At 40.4% G+C, this 20372-nt stretch overlaps 1 protein-coding gene across 21 annotated transcripts in view; it reads left to right on the top strand.

Moving 5' to 3' along the window:
* Nucleotides 1-20372, top strand: part of LOC116096585 (microtubule-actin cross-linking factor 1) — a 353064-nt gene that overhangs the window by 249965 nt on the left and 82727 nt on the right. For 19 of the 21 annotated variants that reach the window (XM_031378560.1, XM_031378576.1, XM_031378580.1 and 16 more), the window contains 8 exons: nucleotides 2274-2430; nucleotides 5237-5354; nucleotides 8955-9017; nucleotides 9818-10059; nucleotides 10875-11004; nucleotides 12354-12553; nucleotides 13548-14043; nucleotides 15295-16766. In XM_031378560.1, the coding sequence (XP_031234420.1) occupies nucleotides 2274-2430; nucleotides 5237-5354; nucleotides 8955-9017; nucleotides 9818-10059; nucleotides 10875-11004; nucleotides 12354-12553; nucleotides 13548-14043; nucleotides 15295-16766 (2878 nt within the window). The remainder of the gene's footprint in view (nucleotides 1-2273; nucleotides 2431-5236; nucleotides 5355-8954; nucleotides 9018-9817; nucleotides 10060-10874; nucleotides 11005-12353; nucleotides 12554-13547; nucleotides 14044-15294; nucleotides 16767-20372) is intronic. The other 2 variants (XM_031378565.1, XM_031378571.1) reach the window with 1 other exon arrangement.

The following is a 20372-nucleotide window of genomic DNA, read 5'->3' as shown; positions in this document are numbered from 1 at the left end:
TTGATGTTTATTGCTTTCTTTTGGTTTTGGTTTTTTGAGACAGGGTTTCTCTGTAGCCCTGGCTGTCCTGGAGCTCACTCTGTAGACCAGGCTGGCCTCGAACTCAGAAATCCGTGTGCCTCTGCCTGCCAAGTGCTGGGATTAAAGGTGTGTGCCACCACTGCCCAGCACTGCTTTCTATTACTAATTGATTCATCTCAGTATCAGGTTTGAGTGACCAAAAACCCAGGTTACCTGACGCAAACAGAACAACTTTGGGATTGTAAGTAAGATTATAGCTAAATTTAAAATAAAGACAAAAATCTAGAGACTTCCCAGGTATGGTTAAGAGTTATATTTGTGGGCTAGAGAGATGACTCAGCAGTTAGAGCACTCTCAGAAGCCCCGTGTTTGCTAGCACCCACACTGTAATTTCAGCAGTACAGATAGACAAGCAGGCACACACATGTACCCATGAATATCTTTCAGATAACATTAAGTTATTTAAGAGAAATGTCTGGATTCTTTTAGTAAAAATGCAAGAATGTATGCCAAATGCTTCCAGATTTTAGTTTTACTATTGCAAACTCATTATTTTCCATTTGAAGCCTCCTGGGTTTAAGACCATGAGTAAAACTTCCTATCTGGGGCTGTGAGATGGCTCAACTGGTAAGAGCACTGAGTGCTCTTTCAAAGGTCCTTAGTTCAAATCCCAGCAACCACACGGTGACTTACAACCTGTAATGAGATCTGATGCATCTGAAGACAGCTACAGTGTACTTATGTATAATAATAAATAAATCTTTGGGCCTGAGCAAGTGCAGTTGACTGGAATGAACAGAGGTCCTAAAATTCAATTCCCAACAACCACATGAAGTCTCATAACCACCTGTACAGCTACAGTGTACTCATATACATAAAATAAATAAATCTTTAAAAAATAAATAAATAAAAAGACTTCTTATCTTGGTTTAGAAGCAATTGCAATATTGATTTAGCAGGTGGCCACCTTGAGTAGAGGAAAACTGCTGCTCAAGCCAATACTTAGAGCCACGTGTGGTGGCTCACACTCGTAATCCCAGCACTCAGGAAGTGGGATCAAACGTGCACAGCCAAACCTGGCTGCATATATAACAAGTGAGTTTGAGGCCAGTATAGGCTAGAAGAGACTCTGTCTCAAAAATAAATGAATACTTAGCAGTGGATTGAGTGGCTTGGTTGAGGACAATGGCCTAGAGGGCTTTGTTTTTCTCCTCCTCACTGTTGAAGCTACAGGAAGAACCAGGATCTCTGGATTGATAAAAGATAGAATCTGTCTGGATTGATAAAAGAATCGTTCCTTGATTTATTTTCTTTATGAGCATGTGTAGCTCATGGCCAGTCATTTAACTTTTTTCAGCCTCAATTCAGCATCCAGATTTTTTTAAAGTTCTGTGTGTGTGTGTGTGTGTGTGTGTGTGTGTGTATGTGTGTGTGTGTGTGTGTGTGTGTGTATGTGTGTGTGTATGTGTGTGTGTATGTGTGTGTGTGTACCTGCATGAGTTTATATGCAACACATATATACATATATATGTACATATGTACATATGTACATATGTACATGCATACAGGAGCCCCAGAAACCAGAGGGAGGCATCTGAAATGAGAATCACAGGTGATTGTGAGCCACCTTATATATACTGGGAACCAATCCCAGGTCCTCTGCTAAAGCAGTAAGTGCTGTTAACCATAGGCCCATCTCTCAGAACCTTGAGTTGTGTCTTTTTTTTTTAAGATTTATTTATTATTATATGTATGTACACTGTAGCTGTCTTCAGACACACCAGGAGAGGGCATCAGATCTCTTTACGGATGGTTGTGAGCCACCATGTGGTTGCTGGGATTTGAACTCAGGGCCTTTGGAAGAGCAGTCAGTGCTCTTAACTGCTGAGCCATCTCTCCAGCCCCGAGTCTTAAAAGAGTCATAAAATATAACAGCTGGGATGAAGTCCCAAAGCCAGGATTCTTTCCGTGTGTCATAGTATCTAAATAGCAGGCGTCCTTTAGTTTTCTCACTTTCGCTTTAGCCTAGGGCTAGGATGAAAGGCTTCTTTCCCTAAACATGTCCATAGAAGGGCATTGATTCTTGAGTTTGATGCTTTTCTACATTGTGTATACAGCCAAACTTACTATGGAAAGGAATGGACCTGTTAGGAGATTAGTGCCTAGAGTCCCAGGATGAACCTACTTTTTAGTTCAAGTCCATTTTACAAACCTACTCTGATGAGTAAAAAAAAAAAAATGTTTGTTCACAGAGAGAAAGATGTGTCAACTTGCCAGGAGCAGTTGGGTGAATTCCGGAAACTGATTAGAACCTTCCAGAGATGGCTGAAAGAAACTGAAGGGAATTTTCCACCTGCAGAGACTTTCATGAGTGCTAAGGAATTAGAAAAGCAGATTGAACACTTGAAGGTATGTAAACAGTAGGGTCCCCAGCAATCTGGCTAGACAGTGGTTTAAAAGTTTATACAAACAGAACTCCAGATATGATAGGGAGTGGCATAAAAATTCCAGTTTATCTGTTCACATCAGAATTCCTTTCTTGGTGTGATTCTATATGCCCTACCTAGAACTGAACACAGTAACATCTCCTGTTTCAAAACCAAAGTCAGGCAAGGTGGTACATACTTACAACCTCAAAACTTGGGAAATAGAAGAGTACTTATCGGGAAATAGAAGGAGGAATTCATTCCTCAACTGAGCATTAAGTTTGAGCCAGCCTAGGCTACTTGAAACATGGTTTCCCAAAAACCAGCACAGGCTATTCTTAGATGCCCGTCATGATGTCATAGGAAATTTAAAATACATCATAAAAAAGATTGGTTAAGTCCATTGTTTGAGAAGCTTACATTTTCATCTTGGAGCTAAGAATATTATTACTCATGCTTGAGAATTAGACAGCTGCACATGAGCAACTGACCAGACATTGAGTCAGGAAGCTGTGGGGGAAGAACTAGAACTCTGTTGGGAGGAGCCAGGTTTGAAAAAAAGCTTCATGGCAGGACTCAGGCTTCTGCTCTGATGCATACTCACATAGCACTCTAAATAACTGTCATTTCTCCTTCAAAAAAAGCAAGCTGAAGCTAGAGCAGATGAAAGAGAGGAATTTGGTTACTTTCACATAACAGACTCTTAAGAGAATTTGAAATTCTCTTAAAATGAAATTCCCCCCAAATGAAAGAAATCTAATAACTCCACATGCTAAGTACTCAGGTCCACCTAATACAATCTAATAATTCCACATACTAAGTACTCAGGTCCACCTAATACAGTCTAATAATTCTACACACTAAGTACTCAGGTCCACCTAATACAGTCTAATAATTCTACACACTAAGTACTCAGGTCCACCTAGTACAGTCTAATAATTCTACACACTAAGTACTCAGGTCCATCTAATACAGTCTAATAACTCCACATGCTAAGCACTCAGGTTCAGGCAGCTTAGTAGTTGTTGTTCACATGGTATCCAACAAATATCACTTGTATTTCTCTGAAAATTCTTAAATATTCTGTTTTAAGTCTGAAACCTTAAACAATTAAGAGTGATTAAGTGACTGATTTGGCAAGCAGTGAGTGCCTGGCTGTCAGTTTGAAATGTGGTTTATGTGAGCTTGCTAGACATTAATGGTTTCTTTGCCTTGCTCTGCTGCTCCTCTATAGAGTGGAGGTAAAATCAAGCTAAGACAGCTCTCAGTGGTCTTGCAGAGCAACGTGCTACCCCTGCTCTGAAATGATTAGTGTCCCATTTCTCTGGCAGGCTGTCATATCCTGGGGATTTAGCATTGCCTGGTCCTTCTCTCTTGAACATGATGCTGTTCTTTCCTAATGGCTGTCGTTGCTTGAGGTCTGTCTTTAACCCAACGTAAGGTTCCCTTAATAACTGTACAGTGTAGTCTCTACATCTAGACATTTCAGATTACTGATTTCTCTTTGGTTTTCTGATTATTTTCTCTCTTTTTTATACTTGTAAACTGCTACTTTAACTCTATGTTTCCCTCTCTCCTTGTCTCCTCTTGTGCTCCCAGAGTTCATTAACTATTCCTACTTCTGTAGTAACACTTATTATATGATAATACAGTTGATAAGTCAAGCTCTTGGAACAATGTCATAAAATCAGGCATGGAGACTTATGGAGTACTCGGGAGGCTAAGGCAGAAACTTAAAGAAGCCAGCCTGGGCTACATAGTAAGAGACTTTCTTAAAAACCAAAACCAAATCCAAGTAAGATGGCATATACCTTTCATCCCTGTTGGGATACAGAAGCAGGTGGATCTCTGTGAGTGGAAGCCAGTTTGGTCTACACTATGAGTATTAGATAGCCAGGAATATATACTAAGACCCCATTAAGGGGCAAAAATGTTCCAGAAAGCAAAATAGTAAAACGATGGCAACCTGGAGTACATAAGACCCCCCATCTCAATAAATATGTAAGTAAATAAGTATATAAATAAATAAATGAGTAGATAAATAAAGCAAAAACCCTAAAAAAATAAGTAAAGTTAAGGGTGGGAGCTGTGTTGTAACCCTGTTCGTTCCAATGTATCTCCTTAGTAGGGGTGCCTAGCCAACAATACATGCTAATAAATATATGTCACCAAATGACACAGAAAGTTCTGAAATAATCTATAGTATCCTTTTGGCATTTCTTGACTGACTAAACCTTATCTTGTAGTTGCTGACTATATGAGAGCACAGTCTGTCTTCTGTCAGTCTGTCTTTCTCTTCTTTCCTTCCTTCCTTCCTTCCTTCTTTCCTTCCTTTCTTGAGATAAAAGTCTTACCGTGTAGCTCTGGCTTCCCCAGGAATCACTATGTAGACCACTCTCTCTACAGAACTAACAGAGCATCTCCTGCCTCTGCCTCCAAAGTATTAGGATTAAAGGCATGTGCCACCATATCCAGGATGGGCATAGTTTCTTGTCAAAATGGTAACAAGGTTGCTGGAGAGATGGTTCAGCAGTTAAGAGCTCTGTTGTTCTTCAGGTGACCCAGGTTTGGTTTGTAGCACCTACATGGTGTTTCACAACTGTCTGTAACACCAGTCCCAGGGGATCCAATCCCTTCTTCTGACCTCTGCAGGCATTTGGCATGCATATGGAACATGTGTATACATGTATGCAAAACACTCATACACATAAAATAAAATGGTACGAACTATGTGTCTAGTGGTTGTCCCTGCCCAGATGTTTCATTCACCAATCTGGTTCTTTCAATAGGGTCTTCTAGATGACTGGGCAAGCAAAGGCGTGCTAGTGGAAGAAATCAACTCCAAGGGCACTTCCTTGGAAAGTCTCCTCGTGGACATCACAGCACCCGATTCCCAAGCCAAGACAGGTGAGGGGAGGGCCTTCGAAATGGAATAAATGCATACACCCTCTGCTTGTGGCCTTAGAGATGCCTTTTTGTTTAATTAAAATAAAAATGAAAGTTGAATATGAGAAGAAGATCCACAAAGATATACTCTCTTTCATTCCGATCTGTTTCTTACTGTGCTGAACAATACTACTACATTTTGAAAAATTCTTCTGTTAGTAAGTGAATTAGTGGGCCCACTTAGGGCTAACAATGAATGTGTACAGTTAATTTTTTTATCTTGGGATTTTTTTTCTGTTTTGACCATGTAAATGGTATGGGTATGATACCATTTTTAGCCACAGGCGGGTGTAAGTATCTAGGGAGAACCTAGGTATTTGTGAGTCTGTTGGTATATCAAAGACTGGTACACTTCTTCAAAAGAAACATAAATGTGCCCAGTTGCATGAATAATCTTTGGCCATAACCAAATCTTTTAAGAAAAATCAGCATGAGTTCATAGTCCTTTATGTATTGGTAGTTGGAATCTTATATTTATTTTTATTTTATTATTTATATTTATTACCAGACTAAGTATACTCGTATAGACATTTAAATACCTAAGGAAAAGTTTATTTCCCCCCACCTCTGTCTTTTTATCACAAAAACAACTTCTTTTCTTTAGTACTTTAAAGTTAGTTTTATTTATTTATTTGTTGGCAGGTTTGGGGTTTTTGTTTGTTTATATGTATGTATTGTTTTTTTGTTTGATTCATTAATTGATTTTCAAGACAGAGTTTCCCTGCTTGTCCAGTCTGGCCTCAGATTCAGAGAGATGTACCTACCTCTGCCTCCCAAGTGCTGGGATCAAAGGTGTGCATCATACCACACAACATAGCACCCACTTGTGACCTCTGTATATGTCCAGAACATACACAGATACATGGTACATATTCACACAGGAAATTAATACATCTCTAAAAAATAAAATTTTGGCTGAATATTGGACATTGTGGATATAGAAATCTTCAATATTTATCAGAGTTGATGATTATTTCCATTTTATATTCATCAATTCTGAGAATACCATTTCATGTAGCTATGTAGCACTAAATGAGAGAGATTATGTTTATGGTCATTTCAGAAATTGTCAAAAATTCTGTCCTAATCCTAAATTGAAATTAATTGAATGAGCTGGGCAGTAGTGGCAAACATCTTTAATCCTAGCACTGGGATAGGGTCGGGGTGGGCAAAGGTAGGATCTCTGGGTTTGAGGCAAGTTTAGACTGAAGAGCCAGTTCTAGGACAGCCAGGGCTATAGAGAAACCTGTCTGGGAGAAAGAAAAAATAAAGAAAATAAATTCATTGAACGATTTTTATTTATTTATTTATTTTTGAGACAAAGTCTCACTATGTAGCTCTGGAACTCAACATGTAGACCATACTGGCCTTGAACCCATAGAGATCCTCCTGCTCTGTCCTTGCCTCCAGAGTACATGCACTACCACACCCAGCTAATTAAATAATTTTTGTTTAAGAAACTTCAATCAGCCTGACAGTGCTATCACACATCTTTAATCCCAGCAGAGACAGGAAGCTCTCTGAGTTCAAAGTCATCCTGGTCTACAGAGCAAGTTCTAGGACAGCTAGCATTGTACAGAGAAATTCCAATATCAATAAACTGACCACAGTGGCCAATGTCTACATATTGAATTTACCTAGTATACATGAGTCTTATCAGAGAGAAAGAGAGAGATTGATTGATTGATTGATTGATTGATTCAAATCAAGAATTCAAAAAGCTGGATGGAGAGATGTTTTAGTGGTTAAAAGCATTTAGGGCTCTTTTAGAGGACTGAGGCTAGATTCCTAGCAACATGTAAATGGTTTATAACTGTCTATGTATTTATAGTTCCAGGGGATATGACATCTTTTGGCCTATAAAGGCATTATATATATTTGATTCACACATACATGCAGGCAAAACACCCATATACATAAAATTAAATTTTTATTTATTTATTTATTTTTTGATTTTTCAAGACAGGGTTTCTCCTTATAGTCCTAGCTGTCCTGGAACTCACTCTGGAGACCAGGCTGGCCTCGAACTCAGAAATCCACCTGCCTCTGCCTCCCGAGTACTGGGATTAAAGGCATGTGCTACCACCGCCCTGCAAATTAAATTTTTAAAAAAGAATTCAGGTAGTGGTGGCGTACGCCTTTAATCCCAGCACTCGGGAGGCAGAGGCAGGCGAATTTCTGAGTTCGAGGCCAGCCTGGTCTCCAGAGTGAGTTCCAAGACAGCCAGGGCTATACAGAGAAACCCTGTCTCGAAAAAAAAAAAAACAAAAAACAAAAAACAAAAAAGAATTTCAGGGGCTGGAGAAAAGGTTCAGTGGTTAAGAGCACTGACTGCTCTTCCAGAGGCTCTGAGTTCATTTCCCAGCAACCACATGATGGCTCACAACCATTTGTAATGGGATCAATGCCCTCTTCTGCTGTGTCTGAAGAGAGTAACAGTGTACTCACATACATAAATAAATAAATCAACCGAAAAACAACAAAAAAGCGATAGTGTACTCATAAATAAAAAATTATAAATAAAAATAAATAAAGATTTCAAACAGTTAAAATCTAACATTCAGGGCAACAACATGGCTCAGCAGGTGAAGGCCCTTGCTGTTTACTGATGATCTGAGTTTAATACCTGGGGTACATATGGTATAATGAGAAAAGCAACTCCAAGTTGTCTTCTAACTTACATGCACACACACACACACACACACACACACACACACACACACACACACGCACGCACGCGCGCACGCGCGCACGCATGCACGCGCGCGCACACACACACGCAGACAAGCACACAAAAAATGCCCAAATAAATGTGGTGTTGGAGAGTTGAGATTCTGTCCTTTCAGTATTATGTCATGAATGTTTCTCTGACTTTTATATAATCTTAGTAACTTCATACCCTGATTTATAGTTAACTTAGAAACTCCTCCAAAGTAAAAGGAAGCCACTTGGGAAGAATAGAGGTAAAACTTTGGCTATTAGAAATAGGACCAGGCACCCAAAGGCAAACTTTTAGAATGCGTATGAGTTGTATTTTCAGTGCTTATATTTGTTTTCTGGTAGAGGATGTAGAGCCAAAAGAACAACATAAGGAACAACATACGAAGGGCTTTTTAGTAGCCAGCCTTTATGCTAATTGTGCTTCATGTTCACTGTTTTTACAATGACAGACTCTGATATTAAAGGTAATGTTTTAACTTTATTATAACTCCTTATTCTAAAATATGGCAGATACCATTCTAAAGTCTTAATTGTTTTAATAATTCTTGCTTTACAAAAATCAGAAAAGTTTTCAAGAAATCTAACTGAAGATTTAAGATGAATTGTTATTTCTATAGAAAGAGTTCCTACTCCTTACTACAGAGGAACTGAAGCATAAGCGACACTTTGTTGCCTGACAGCTGAAATGACCTGTCTCTTTCCATGAGTATGTTGTCTTGTGCTGTGTTAACTTTCCGACACCCAAGCTTAACATGAGAGCCAGAGGAAAAAAATGCTGTGCTTGTATGTATTCCTAACACGTTGGTCTTGCCCTGTTTGTCTCTCTGTCCTTCTGCTCAGGTTCCGTACCACCCCCTGTAGGAAGCTCTGTAGGCAGTGTAAATGGATACCACACCTGCAAAGGTGAGAACTGCATTTCAACAGTGCCTTCTTGTTGACTGTGTTGAGACAATGTTCATGTTTGCTATGTATGTGTTTCAATATGTGTGAAATAACATCTGTCAGAAGGGACATAAGGGTAAGAACCTGGAAAAGAGCAACTGTAGTATCTCCCAGTTAGTAAACAGGTGGGCATCTTAGAACTAAAGGTTCCGAGCAAGCATACTGGGTCACCACATTAGGTCAATAAGCAAAGACATGCAAGGAAGTGCATGTGGGTGTATGAGTTATAAAGAAGCTATTCTAAGGCCAAATGTGGTGTTATTGGTCTATAAGCACAGCATGTGGAAGGTAGAAGCAAGAAAAATGGAAGCTCAGGCTTTGGCTGGCCTTTGCTATATCAGACTATCTCAAAACAAACAAAAAAGCTAACCTAGCAGTAATCTTTCTCTGTCTCCTGGCTGAAATAGTCTCCAAACTATTTCCAAGTAGTTTGAAGAAGAGGGACCAGAAGAATGTTCAAAGTTGATTAACTCAACAGTATGCTAAAGTTGACCTCTTACTTCACCTCCTCACTTCTGTTAATGCCACGTTTACTCAGCTTTTGTGGCATTCATCTGTGTATAAAATACCAAAGCCAGAGAGCAGCTTTGTGCTGTTTTGATTTTTATTTAAAACAGGATTTTATTTAAACAGGAACTTTGGAGGAAGGAAATCACTAGTGACTAGAAGAGTTAGGAGGGATGCTTGATCTTGACAGAACATTTAGAAGAAAAAATGAAGGGGAGAGATTACCAATCTCATTGTTTTTTTCATGATACTAGATGCTACAGAGATTCTGTTTGACGTGTTTGATGTAAATTCGAAGTATGAGAAACTGGGAGAAGCATTGCGGCGGCGCCAGGAAAACCTTCAGTCTCTCCTTAGCAGAATGGAAGAGGTTCAGAAGGAGGCCAGCTCTATATTACAGTGGTTAGAATCAAAAGAAGAAGTCCTGAAAGCCATGGATGTCTCTTTGTCTCCAACCAAGACAGAAACAGTAAAAGCTCAAGCAGAATCTAACAAGGTACTGTGTTTCCAGAGTGAGCTGCACCCAAACGGGAGGGGAGGTGCTCCTGCCCCAGGCCAAGGTCTGAGCCTGAATGGAGTCTATTCTTGACTGAAATTGGTGGTATGTTTGCCCTCCAAAATTTTAACATACCTCATTCCGGTCTCCTTGAGAATTTTTGTTACTTATAAAATAAGAAATTTTTATAATTCAGATTTGGGGGAGGGAACATGTTTTCAGAAAGAGGCTAGTTCCCTCCTTTCCCCATACATTATTAGCTCATTGAGAATTGATTCTTACTTTCCATGTGATACAACTAGATAGCTAAGCTTGTCCAGGCATTTTTGCAACTCTAAGGGAAACCTAAAAATTGTGGATATGTATCTATTCTTAAGATGGAAATGTATGGGGCAGGAGAGAAGCCTTAATAGTTAAGAGCATTTGATGTTCTTGCTGGAGGCCCAGGTTCAGTTACTAACACCCACACCATCTATAATTCTGGTTCCATGGGATCCAACTCCCTCAGAAGGCTTCTGCCAGCACCAGGCACTCATGTGGTGCTCACAAAAACAGCAGACAAATACTCATACATAATAATTTTAATATTTAAAGTTAAATGTAGACTAGAGAAATTGTCAGAAAATATAAGAACATAGAAATGTTCTTATTAGAAATTTCTTCAAAATTTTTAATTTTTAATTCTAAGGCAAAGAACTTGAGTGCATTAAGTTTGTGGAATAAGCCATGTAGCAACTAAGATCTCCCACTTAGCCTTCCAAATGTCCACCACCTGTGAAGCTGTGCCATGGCATCTATAGTGTACTTTTTCCTAGGCTTTTCTGGCTGAATTGGAACAGAACTCCCCTAAAATCCAGAAAGTAAAGGAAGCCCTGGCTGGATTACTGGAGACATATCCCAAATCAAAAGAAGCAGAAAACTGGAAGAAAATGCAAGAGGATCTCAGTAAGTCACCACAGGATGTTTTATTCTTAAAATATCCAGCCTCAGCGCTGGGAAGATGGCTCAGCAGTTAAGAACACTGGCTACTCTTCAAGAGGACCTGAGTTCCAATTCCCAGCACCCACATGGCAGCTCACAACTGTCTGTAACTCCAGTTCCAGGGTATAAAACACCATCCTCACACAGATACACATACAGACAAAACACCAATGCACATAAAATTAAAATAAATATATTATGAAAAAAAATCTTGTCTCCAAAACAAATTGAAAACGTCAGTACACCTTAAAAAGCTGGAATTATTTTCAATTAACTTTTTTAAGGAAGTGAAAGGCCTATCTGTCTATTACCTGAACAGGGGAAATTTTAGAATTTCAAGTCAAGAGAAATTTGGCTTTCTAGGACAAATCAAGCTGATAGTCTACTCTGATCAGAAACTAAGGGAGTATTGGGGATAAAAATGAAAGTGGGAAGCACCAGTACTCAGGAGGGAAAGGTGAGTGGGTGCCTGTGAGTGCAAGAGGGTGGAGGAAGGGAGAGAAGGAAGGAGGGAGGGAGGGACAGAGAGAGAGAGAGAGAGAGAGAGAGAGAGAGAGAGAGAGAGAGAGAGAGAGAGAGAGAGAGAGAGAGAGAGAATGAGTATCTTTAACCCAGCACTTGGTGATGGAAGCAGGTATTTCTCTGTAATGCTAACCCAGCCTGGTCTGCATACTGAGCTCAGTCAGTCCAGTCAGAGCTGCATGGTGAGACCCTATCTCAAACACAAAACAAGAAGAACATCTGGACTTAGAGAGCTGGCTCAGTGGTTACAGGCACACACTGCTCTTGTAGCAGACTGAGATCACAACACCCACATTGGCCAGTTTCCAACCTTCTGTAGCTCAAGCTCCATCACACCTAGCCTCTGAGGAGCACTGCACTTGGGTGCACACACACACACACACACACACACACACACACACACACACGCATATTTACAATTAGAAGAAAAATGAGAAATAATATGATAAAGAGATTAAATAATTTGTGTGTTCATGGTATTTAACTACACAGAATATAAATGAATATTTGTAACAAATTTATTGGAAGATGTTTATAATAACACTATAATACATGAATCCGTCTTATACAGCACATGTGGAGGACAGGGGTACCTCCATACAGTTCCCTTGCCTGTAGCTTCTTGTCTAGAGTCTAATGAACACTCAGAACTATTTGTAGTACTTTAGTTTTTAAGGTTATTTTTTATTTTTAAAAATGTTATATAATGGCTCTTGTGTCATTTCCTGTAGTATATAAGGAATACAGTTTAGGGTCCAAGCCAACTGCATTCTCTCATTTCCTCTCAACAGATTCCCGATGGGAAAAGGCCACCGAGGTTACTGTGGCTCGGCAAAAGCAACTAGAGGAATCTGCAAGCCATCTGGCCTGCTTCCAGGCTGCAGAATCCCAGCTCCGCCCTTGGCTGATGGAGAAGGAGCTGATGATGGGAGTTCTTGGTCCCCTGTCTATTGACCCCAACATGTTGAATGCCCAGAAGCAGCAGGTCCAGGTGAGCGAAGTTGATTAATGCCTAGAGCAAAGAAGTCTGGGTTTCAATGCTACTCCCAGCAAGTAGATTTCATTGTGACCCCCAAAGTTCACTTTTCTCAATTTGATAAGATTGTATTTGTGAGATTTTATCAAGATGCCCATCAAGTAATAAATAGAACTCTTACCAATATCATTAATAGGCAGTAAGGTCAATGAATTTAAAAATGGGGGAACCTGCCAGGCCGTGGTGGCTCACACTTTTAATTCCAGCACTTAGGAAGCAGAGGCAGGCGGATTTCTGAGTTCGAGGCCAGCCTGGTCTACAGAGTGAGTTCCAGGACAGCCAGAGCTACACAGAAAAACCCTGGCTGTCCTGGAACTCACTCTGTAGACCAGGCTGGCCTCGAACTCAGAAATCCTCCTGCCTCTGTTTCCCAAGTGCTGGAATTAAAGGCGTGCGCCACCACCGCCCAGCACTTGTAATTCTAATGTCTTTGGTGAGAGCAGCAGAGGTCAGTAATAAATTCATTAAAGGCATGGTGCTTGCTTTAATGATGGTCTTTCTCTAGCTATACTGTATTACAGTGTTCAGATGGTAGATGACCATGGAATTCCAGTAAAGAAAGAAGCTCAGAGGCCTGGGGAACCTGAGTGACAAGCTTAGTTAGTGCCATGACTAACACAGGAAGCAGTGTGGAGACTGTTTCAGAGGACCGGTGTGAAGTGGCTGCTCAAGTTTCGCCTGTTTTCTCAGTCTACAATGACCATAGCAACCAATACTAAAACAAAGTAGAAAAAATACAGGAGAAAAATAAGATCAGTGATTCTGTCAGAATAAAGTTGTATTACACAATTCTTAAAGATAGTGCTATATTATTTTAGTAATCTGGTCCCTAGAGTTTTCTGGCTTGTTTTCAAAATGGGCTCGCATAGTCCAAACTCAGTTTTTGCTTTGACACTGCTTTTAGATCTGCTTTCTCTGTCTAAACATCTCCATGTTATTTCTGTTCCAGTTTATGCTGAAGGAATTTGAAGCACGAAGGCTGCAGCATGAGCAGCTGAACGAGGCAGCTCAGGGCATCCTAACGGGTCCCGGAGATATGTCTCCATCTGCCAGCCAAGTACACAAAGATCTGCAAAGCATTAGTCAGAAGTGGGTTGAGCTCACTGACAAGCTTAACTCCCGATCCAGCCAAATTGACCAAGCTATTGTTAAAAGTACCCAATACCAAGAATTGCTCCAGGACCTATCAGAAAAGGTGAAGGCAGTTGGACGACGGCTGAGTGGACAGTCAGCCATCAGCACCCAACCTGATGCTGTGAAGCAGCAGCTAGAGGAGACCAGTGAGATTCGGTCTGACTTGGGACAATTAGACAATGAGATTAAGGAGGCTCAGAAGCTGTGCCAAGAACTCTCACTGCTCATTGGTGAACAGTACCTCAAGGATGAGCTGAAGAAGCGTTTGGAGACAGTCGTCCTGCCACTCCAAGGCCTAGAAGACCTGGCAGGTATCTGAAGTGAGAATAACAAAAGGCATGGCTAGGCAGGCCAAGAATCTAGAATGGCTCTTGCATAGCTTCTTGGGACTAGCATGAGGTTCACTTATCCTGCCTTGCAGTGGCATTGAGGATTGAGTGGTTGTTACAGGGTGAGCGTTGGTATGTATGGAGCTTTGCATGGCTCACCACAGTGCTGCAGATAAGGCTCTAAGGCCACATCAGCTGGCCTGCAGTCACTCACCTCTAGATGTACTGATGGGTGGGGTTATAGACACCCTTTTAACCACAGCCCTTGTTTTCTCTATATTGCCAATGCACATGCATATCCCCAATCCCATGATTATAAAATTAGAGTATATTTTAGGATTTTTAAGATTTTTAAAAATTTTTTTTATTATTTGCTTACATTAATGTCTACTGAAGCCAAGAAGAGGGTATCTAATCCCCTGGGACAAGGGTACAAGGACTTGTGAGCTGCCATGTTGGTGCTAGAGACCAAACATGGGCTAGTCTTCTCCAAGAGTACTCACTACTCCTAACTGCTCAGCCATTTCTCCATTTTTGTTTTATTTTGGTTTGCTGTTTTGGGTTTCTTGTTTTGGTTTGGTTTGGTTTGGTTTTTCAAGATAGGGTTTTTCTGTGTCCTGTGCCCTGGTTTTCCTAGAACTTAATTTGTAGATCAGGCTGGCCTTGAAATTGAACTCACAGAGATCAGCCTGCCTCTCCTTGTGGAGTTCTGGTCCTTTTTTTTTTTTTTTTTAAACAAAAAAAAATTTGTAATAAATTTATTCCTCTTCTAGAAATGATATGGCTTTCAGGTTTTTGTTTGTTTGTTTGGTTGGTTGGTTTGATTTTTTTAAATTTTTATTTCATATGCATTAGTGTTTTGCCTACATGTATGCCTATGTAAGAAGAGGATGGAATTGGAACTCCCCTGGAACTGGAGTTGCCATGTGGTTGCTGGGAATTGAACCTGGGTCCTCTGGAAGAGCAGCCAGTGCTCTTAACCAGTGAACCATCTCTCCAGCCCCACTTTCAGTTTTTGTGACTTAAAGTGTGTCAGGTCATGTTACATGGTTGATGAGTGGATTGAGTCAAATACAATGTATACAGGAGCCTGGTTTTGCTCTTATTTTTATGGTAGATTCTCAATTATTATTTGTTTCTTATTCTTAAGATTAGACCATACACTGTTAGCAAACATTTTAAATCCCAGGTTCAAACTTGACTGATTTTAATTTTTTTTTTTTTTTATGTCAGCCGATCGCATGAACAGACTCCAGGCAGCTCTTGCCAGCACCCAGCAATTCCAGCAAATGTTTGATGAGCTGAGGACCTGGTTAGATGAAAAACAAAGCCAGCAAGCAAAAAACTGCCCAATCTCTGCAAAACTGGAACGGCTTCAATCTCAGCTGCAAGAGAATGAAGAGTTTCAGAAGAACCTTAATCAACACAGCGGTTCCTATGAGGTGGCTGTGGCTGAGGGTGAGTCTCTGCTGCTTTCCGTGCCTCCCGGAGAAGAGAAAAGGACGTTACAAAACCAATTGGCTGAACTCAGAAGCCACTGGGAAGACCTTAGTAAAAAAACTGCAGACAGACAGTGCAGGCTCAAGGATTGTATGCAGAAAGCTCAGAAGTATCAGTGGCATGTGGAAGACCTTGTGCCCTGGATAGAAGATTGCAAGTCCAAGATGTCTGAGTTGCAGGTTACCCTGGATCCAGTGCAACTGGAGTCCAGCCTCCTAAGGTCAAAGGCTATGCTGAGTGAGGCAGAGAAGCGCCGCTCCCTGCTGGAAATACTGAATGGTGCTGCCGACATTCTGATCAATTCTTCAGAAATAGATGAAGATGAGATCCGAGATGAGAAGGCTGGACTCAACCAGAACATGGATGCCATTACTGAGGAGCTACAGGCCAGAACGGGCTCTCTAGAAGAAATGACTCAGAGGCTCAAGGAGTTCCAGGAAAGCTATAAGAATATTGAAAAGAAAGTTGAAGGAGCTAAGCACCAGCTTGAAATCTTTGATGCCCTGGGCTCTCAAGCCTGTAGTAACAAGAATCTGGAGAAGCTAAAGGCTCAGCAAGAAGTGCTGCAGGCCTTGGAGCCCCAGGTAGACTACCTGAGGAACTTCACTCAGGGGCTCGTACAAGATGCTCCACATGGATCTGACGCTTCCCCACTTGTACATCAAGCTGAGGTTGCACAGCAGGAATTCTTAGAAGTGAAGCAAAGAGTGAACAGTAGCTGTCTGACCATGGAAAACAAGCTAGAGGGGATCGGGCAGTTCCACTGTCGGGTCCGAGAAATGTTTTCTCAATTGGCTGACCTGGATGATGAGCTAGATGGCATGGGAGCCATTGGCAGAGACACGGATAGCCTCCAATCACAAATTGAGGATGTACAGCTATTCCTTAACAAAATCCAAGCCCTCAGATTTGACATAGAGGACTCTGAAGCAGAGTGTCGAAAAATGTTGGAGGAAGAGGGGACTTTAGACTTACTGGGTCTCAAGAGGGAGCTAGAAGCCCTTAACAAGCAGTGTGGTAAACTGACAGAACGAGGGAAAGCTCGCCAGGAGCAGCTAGAGCTGACGCTGGGCAGAGTAGAAGACTTCTATAGGAAACTGAAAGCTCTCAATGATGCTGCCACAGCTGCAGAGGAGGGAGAAGCACTTCAGTGGATTGTGGGGACTGAAGTGGATGTCATCAACCAGCAACTAGCAGATTTTAAAGTAAGTTTTGCCCTCCTTTTTTATTTCCTTTGTTGAGAGTACATCTTTTTCACTTGCGTCTGGTTTCTTATTCTTACTTACCACCAAAACACATTGTGTAGACTCTAAGAGTTTCTTAGAAGTCTAAGAGCACAGCTTTGAACATTTTATATTGTGGTTTTCTTCTATCTTTACAGTCAGTTAAGGATATGGAAGAAACCCTTGTCTCTTAGTCTAAGAATCTCTTCATAATTTCTTGAACTTTCAAATTAATGTATTTGATAACTGCAGTGAAAGTATTCATGGTCCTGTTTTCTGAGACTGAGCTGTGAGCCTTCTCCTGAAATGTTAATTCTGTACACATTTCAGAGAAACTTTACTGATATATTATGAAACAATATAAGATTTTCATGAATTACTAAGTGAAACATTGAATCAAAGACATTACTGATTTGCAGTCAAGCAGGCGTTGACTCCTGAGACCCCTCAAGTATAAATTCCTTGCCTACAGGAGTTTGGGAAGTCTTAATTGCAAAATGTTTAGTCCTTTACCATAGTTACATTTTCTGGTACTGAGATTTTTTGAGTCTAAATCAAAACAATAGGAAGTGATGGAATGGCTAGACTCCAAAGTATTGGTTTGCAACTGGTTGAGTGCTTCTGTGCTGGGTCCTGGCTCTCACTGTGAGCCTGTGCTCAAGAGTTCCTATAGTTACAAATGCCCCAAACGCCTCATTCTACTGGTATACCCTTCATGGCACATAGAATGGATTTGGAACTAATATATGTTGTACTACATTCTATCACTAATGCTAATTATTTCCACAGATAACACTCCTTATCAGAATATAAAGTGAGGGCATGGTAGCACACACCTATAATCTCATGTTTTAGACAACTCATGTAGGACTGCAAGTTCTCATACAACCTATATAGTAAGACCTTATCTTAAAAAGGAGAAAGGGGCTACTGGCATGAAAGCAGAGGCACTCTGACCCTGGGAGATTATAACATTATAGACCAGATTCCAATGTGATATTTGCAAAAGCCACATTTGGAGATAGTATAATTTATAGCTACAAAAGATCATCATATTTGAGTGTCTTGGTAGTTAGAGAAAATTCAGACCCATGACATATGTACCTCTGTTTTATTGCAGTGTGGCCTGTCCTGTGTTAGCTTGTATGTTTGTTTCCTTTTCTGTTAAAGGTCCTTGCAAGCAGAAACTTGTATAAATATACATCCATTTTTTCCAGTTTACCAAAATCTGAGCTACTTAAAATTATCCATCTACCCAGATAAATGATTTTTATTTAGAAGACTGAAGTTTATCCCTATAGGCTTCAAAACAGTTTTATCTCAACAGATCCTAGTTTGTGAAGGAATTATTTTAAAATTTTTTACATAGGTATACATTGGGCCTCTCACTTGCTAGGCAAGTGCTCTGCTGGGTTGTAACCCCAACTTGCCTCACTTTCTCAGCCATGTATTTTGCATACATTTTTCTAGAGGGTGTAAGTTAACATTAGAAGGAAGACACTGTTCTCTTACGGTGGTATTTTTGAGGATTCAAGACACAATTGGGGCTATTTTATAGTGAATGATCCTGAAGTGCTGTAGTTTGAGTACCTGTTAAAGTGCTTATTTGTGGAACCAATAATATAAAAAGCATCAATGAATCCAGACAAGGTTTTCTGCTTGGTAGAGTTACTCAAGTGTTGCAATGTCAACAAGTAGCCAGTTCCAATCAGAGAAGAAGACCCAGACTGAGGTCTCCGAATGGAAGGTTCCCCAAGAAGGTACCATTGATGACTGTAGAGGATCTAGTCCAAGAACATCTAACCCAGAACAGGGCTGTTAAGCCCAAAAGTTGAGACAGGCAAGGAGAATTACTCAGACGGTTCACCACAACCAATGATGAGTCATTCAACTGCAAGTTGATGTTTCTTAACTCAGATCCTCAGAGTCAGAGTTGGCTACATCAGTTGATAGCCTCAGCCTATAGGTCTCCAACCTCACCAAGGCCATAAACACGTAACAAGCCTTGTTTCATCGAAATCACAAGAGATTGATGACCTCAAGAAACAAATGGCCTATGTACTTTGTATACTCACCAAGTTAGCTGATAAGGCGATAAGGTTGACCTTGTTCATGCTATATCTACAATAGGAAGCCATCATGTTCAGATGGATGGTACCTCAGATGCACCTCGGTCTACAGTATTATATCCCTTCAATGGGACTCAACGAGCAACTTTCATTAAAGGACTAACACAATCTAACCATAGAATAGGGAAAAAAAAGTGTTTATTTCTGCGGTATTGTATCAGTCAGATTGGCTATTAATATAGATACATAGTAAGGAGATAATTTTTGAGTTTTTTCCCCACTACCATGATGTTAGGAATTATATTTTTCTCTCTATATAGATGGGTTCAATTAACTACATATTGAAAATTATTTTAGAAAAAAAACCGAGAGTAGAAAATCGCAATATAATGAAAAATCATACAAATTTCAAAACAATATAGCATGACAAGTATCTATATTGCATTAGGTGTTGTAAGTGACCTAGATATGATTCAAAGTAGATGAGAAGATGCAAATACTATGTCACTTTCTAAAGTGGATTTGAGAATGTGTGAATTTGGGTAAACATGGGGTTCTGAACCATTCCCGAAGGGCACCAGTGTCCCGCTGCTATCCCTTTCACGGCAGTGCTGGGGCTGCCTGCAGCAGGCCAGTCTTCAGTGAACTAGAAAATGAGGTAAACAGCCCTGCGAAAATTGTGTTAGTCAGGCACGGTGGCACATGACTGTAATCACAGCACATGGGAGGCTATGGTTGGGAGATCATGAGTTCAAGGCCAGTCTGGCCTATATAAGTAAGACCTTATTTCAAAAGCAAGCAAAAAGCATTAAATACAGACTTAATATCAAAAGGAGCCCATGGAAGGCATAAGTTGTGTTTGGATTTGATAAGTCTTTTTTCCCTTGGTTTAGAACAGTGACTCTCAACCTTCCTAATGCTGCAACCCTTTAATAAAGTTCTTCATGTGTGGTGACCCCAATCCATAAAATATTTTTGTTGCTACTTCATAACTATAATTTTGTCACTGTTATGAATCATGAGGTACATATCTGATATGCAGATGGTCTTAGGCAACCCCTGTAGAAGGGTCATTTGGATACCCCATTGAGTCATGACCCACACACAGATTGAGAACTACTGGTTTAGAGAGATGTTCTGGATTTTGATGAAGCTGGAAGATTCCCTGGGTGAGCTTTATGTCTAGCGTGTTAGTTCCCTCAGAATGCTCAGAGTTCAGTAGCTGTTTAGTTGTCACCAGCTAGCTTCGTTGTGTTCTAAGAATAAGCTCCTACCACCCAATACTATGGTTATAAAGGCTGGAATCAGTCAGCTGGGTTCTGGCAGGTGTTTATCTACAGGTTGAGGGTGTTGACAAGGCAAACCTAGAAGTGAAGTGCTGAACTATTTTGTTGAAGTCAATATGAATCATAAAATGGTCGGTACTCCCTGCCCTTCTCCCAGGTTGATGGTTAAGTCAGACTCTTATTCACTAAATTTCCTAATAGGGAGGCTTTTTTTTTTTTTTTTTTTTTTTTTT

This window comes from Mastomys coucha, unplaced genomic scaffold (assembly GCF_008632895.1).
Source record: "Mastomys coucha isolate ucsf_1 unplaced genomic scaffold, UCSF_Mcou_1 pScaffold18, whole genome shotgun sequence".
Classification (NCBI taxonomy): Eukaryota; Metazoa; Chordata; class Mammalia; order Rodentia; family Muridae; genus Mastomys; species Mastomys coucha.
This window is presented reverse-complemented; position numbering and strand designations above follow the sequence as displayed.